The sequence below is a fragment of the Loa loa genome (genome assembly GCF_000183805.2).
Source record: "Loa loa unplaced genomic scaffold supercont3.586, whole genome shotgun sequence".
Taxonomy (NCBI): Eukaryota; Metazoa; Nematoda; class Chromadorea; order Rhabditida; family Onchocercidae; genus Loa; species Loa loa.
In genome coordinates, this window is record NW_018108766.1 from 20895 (window position 1) to 23345 (window position 2451).

At 26.1% G+C, this 2451-nt stretch overlaps 1 protein-coding gene across 1 annotated transcript in view; it reads left to right on the forward strand.

The window, feature by feature from the left end:
- LOAG_18850 (hypothetical protein) overlaps nt 1-2243 on the forward strand; it is a gene marked incomplete at both ends in the record, with an annotated part of 5439 nt that extends 3196 nt beyond the window's left edge. The window contains 8 exons of the mRNA XM_020451512.1: nt 183-256; nt 477-590; nt 838-880; nt 1160-1197; nt 1348-1416; nt 1574-1653; nt 1790-1850; nt 2094-2243. Of these exons, the coding sequence (XP_020304696.1) occupies nt 183-256; nt 477-590; nt 838-880; nt 1160-1197; nt 1348-1416; nt 1574-1653; nt 1790-1850; nt 2094-2243 (629 nt within the window). The remainder of the gene's footprint in view (nt 1-182; nt 257-476; nt 591-837; nt 881-1159; nt 1198-1347; nt 1417-1573; nt 1654-1789; nt 1851-2093) is intronic.
- Between the last annotated feature and the right edge of the window lie 208 nt (nt 2244-2451).

The window sequence follows — 2451 nt, forward strand, 5'->3', positions numbered from 1 at the left end:
AGATGTCCATGGTGTATTGTTTTTTTTTTTTGTTTTTATTTCAAACGTTTTTAAACTGAAATAATTTTTGGAAATTTAAATCAATGTGCAGTTTTATAAATAGCTAATTTATGTAATGAAAAATTAAAATATGTAAAGAAATTCAAAACAATTATCAGTTTGTTTATTTCTTTCTTTTTCAGGGATTGTTATAAGTTGCAAAGGTGAAGCAGGACATGGATCGCAGTTAATCGAAAATACTGCGAGTGAAAAATTGGTGAAATATTTAAATTTACATTTTTATTTGTTACTTAAGTTTATGAACACTTTTTTTGTTCTTGCTACAAATTTAAACTCTTTCTCTTTTTTTCTTCGTATCTCATTGGATCATTTGATGTAATTTTAACAAATATTATTCTACGTAAACTACGTAATATACGTAATTTTTCTTTAACGTGATATAATCATACATATTAGACAGACAGATATTTCTTCAGCAAAGAATAATCAACAATTTTATGAGATTCAGAGATGAACAAAAAAAGCTACTTCAATTGAATAAGGATTTAACGCTATCTAATGTGATTTCTGTAAATTTAACAAAAATTGAGGTACTTCTAAACTGATTTTTTATTTTTTACTTTTGTCATGTAATTTGCGATAATCATTAGTATCATATTATATTTTAATGATAATTACTTTGTCTAATGAAGATCAAGGTATTATAAAAGAAAGCTAATCGTTTAATGATCAGTTTATAATTTCTTTGTATAGAAATAATCTTGTGATGAATTAAAATGAACAAATTATTTGGACAAAAGTTTTCGACGAAAAGTTTTTGCTAAAATGAACTTTTAGGGTGGAGTTCAGATGAATGTGTTACCAACGGAGATCAAAGTTTGTAAGTTTCATTTCCAAATTTTTTGGTAGAACTCAAGTATTAAGCACATGCAATCATCAATTAATGAAGCCATGCTAATTAACATTTCTGATATTTAATATATATCACAGGATTATTGTATATTGTCATGTAAATAAAAACCATTATATGCCAAATGTCTAAATTACTCCGCAATTTATTCCTTAATTAGGCAGTTAGTAATTATCTGCCTTAATTTCATTGACGATAACTGTTACTGATTATTGGAACTGAAAAAACTGTTACTGTTCTAATTTTTAGGGTTCGATCTTCGAGTACCACCAACGCACAATTTTGAGGTTGAGTATCATTTTGGCATATGGCATTAATTTTAGCAGTTCAAAGTTTTGCATCATTTTAAAGGAGTTTGATTGGAGTGCAAAAAATTTGAATATTATCATCAGTCATTATCAATGCACTTGATGTTTACTGTTAAATTTTATTTGCAGGAATTGGAAAATCAAATCAGCAAATGGTGCACAGATGCTGGTAGTGATGTAACATATAGCTTTATAAAAGTATACTTATTTTACTATTATATGTAAATATAGCATTTCATTTAAGATACTTTAGTATCATTAATATGTAAATATTAGCATTTCATTTAAGATACTTAAGTATTATTAATGTGTTCTTAAATTTCCTATTTCGAAATTTAAATTAGCACAACCTTAGAATTCACGAATCAAGGCGATGACCCCAGCAACAGATGATGACCCGTGGTGGCATGCATTTTCATCAGTTTTTAAACAATTGTATGTTTTGCGATTTGGTCACTCAAATAATGTAATAATATTAAGATTATTTCTCACTGTCCACTAAAGCATTGTCTGTGAATACTTTCAAGTTTTACTCCTTTTTTCCTGTAAATTTTAATGATTATTTATTAAGGAATTATCCGATATCAGTGAACATCTTTCCGGGATCAACCGATTCACGTTTTCTAAGACAGGTTTATTAATTTCATCTGCCTTTATTTTTGTTTTTTTTTTTTTTCTTCGTCCTATTTAATTTATCCAAAATGTTGGCATAGTTTTTAACAGTTTTTTTTTTTTTTTTTAATTAGCTTATGTTAATTTGATTCCTTAAAATGTGAGGGGATTTCTAATTTATTTTCATTAATAAAAATATATTGTTAAGTTCACCTTTTGATAGAAATAAAAATATGTATGCAAATAATTTATTCTTTTTCCAGAAAGGAATACGGTCGATCGGTTTTAGTCCAATCAATAAAACGCCTATATTACTTCATGCTCATAATGAATACATTACTGAGGAATGTTTTTTAAATGGTGTAATAATTTATGAAAAATTGATTGAGAAACTTGCTAATTTACCGGAATAAGGATCTCATAATGGGTTTTTTTTTCGAGATAATTTTTTCTTTAGTTTTTTTTTTGAGGAATAAATATTGATGTAAAAAGTTTGGAAAAGTTTTGAATGCACATTTCAACATTTCAATATAATATTTTTTCAGTATTTCGATATTTCAATGTATTTTATAATATTTCATATTTCAATTTTTGGATGCATATTTCAATATTTCGAATTTT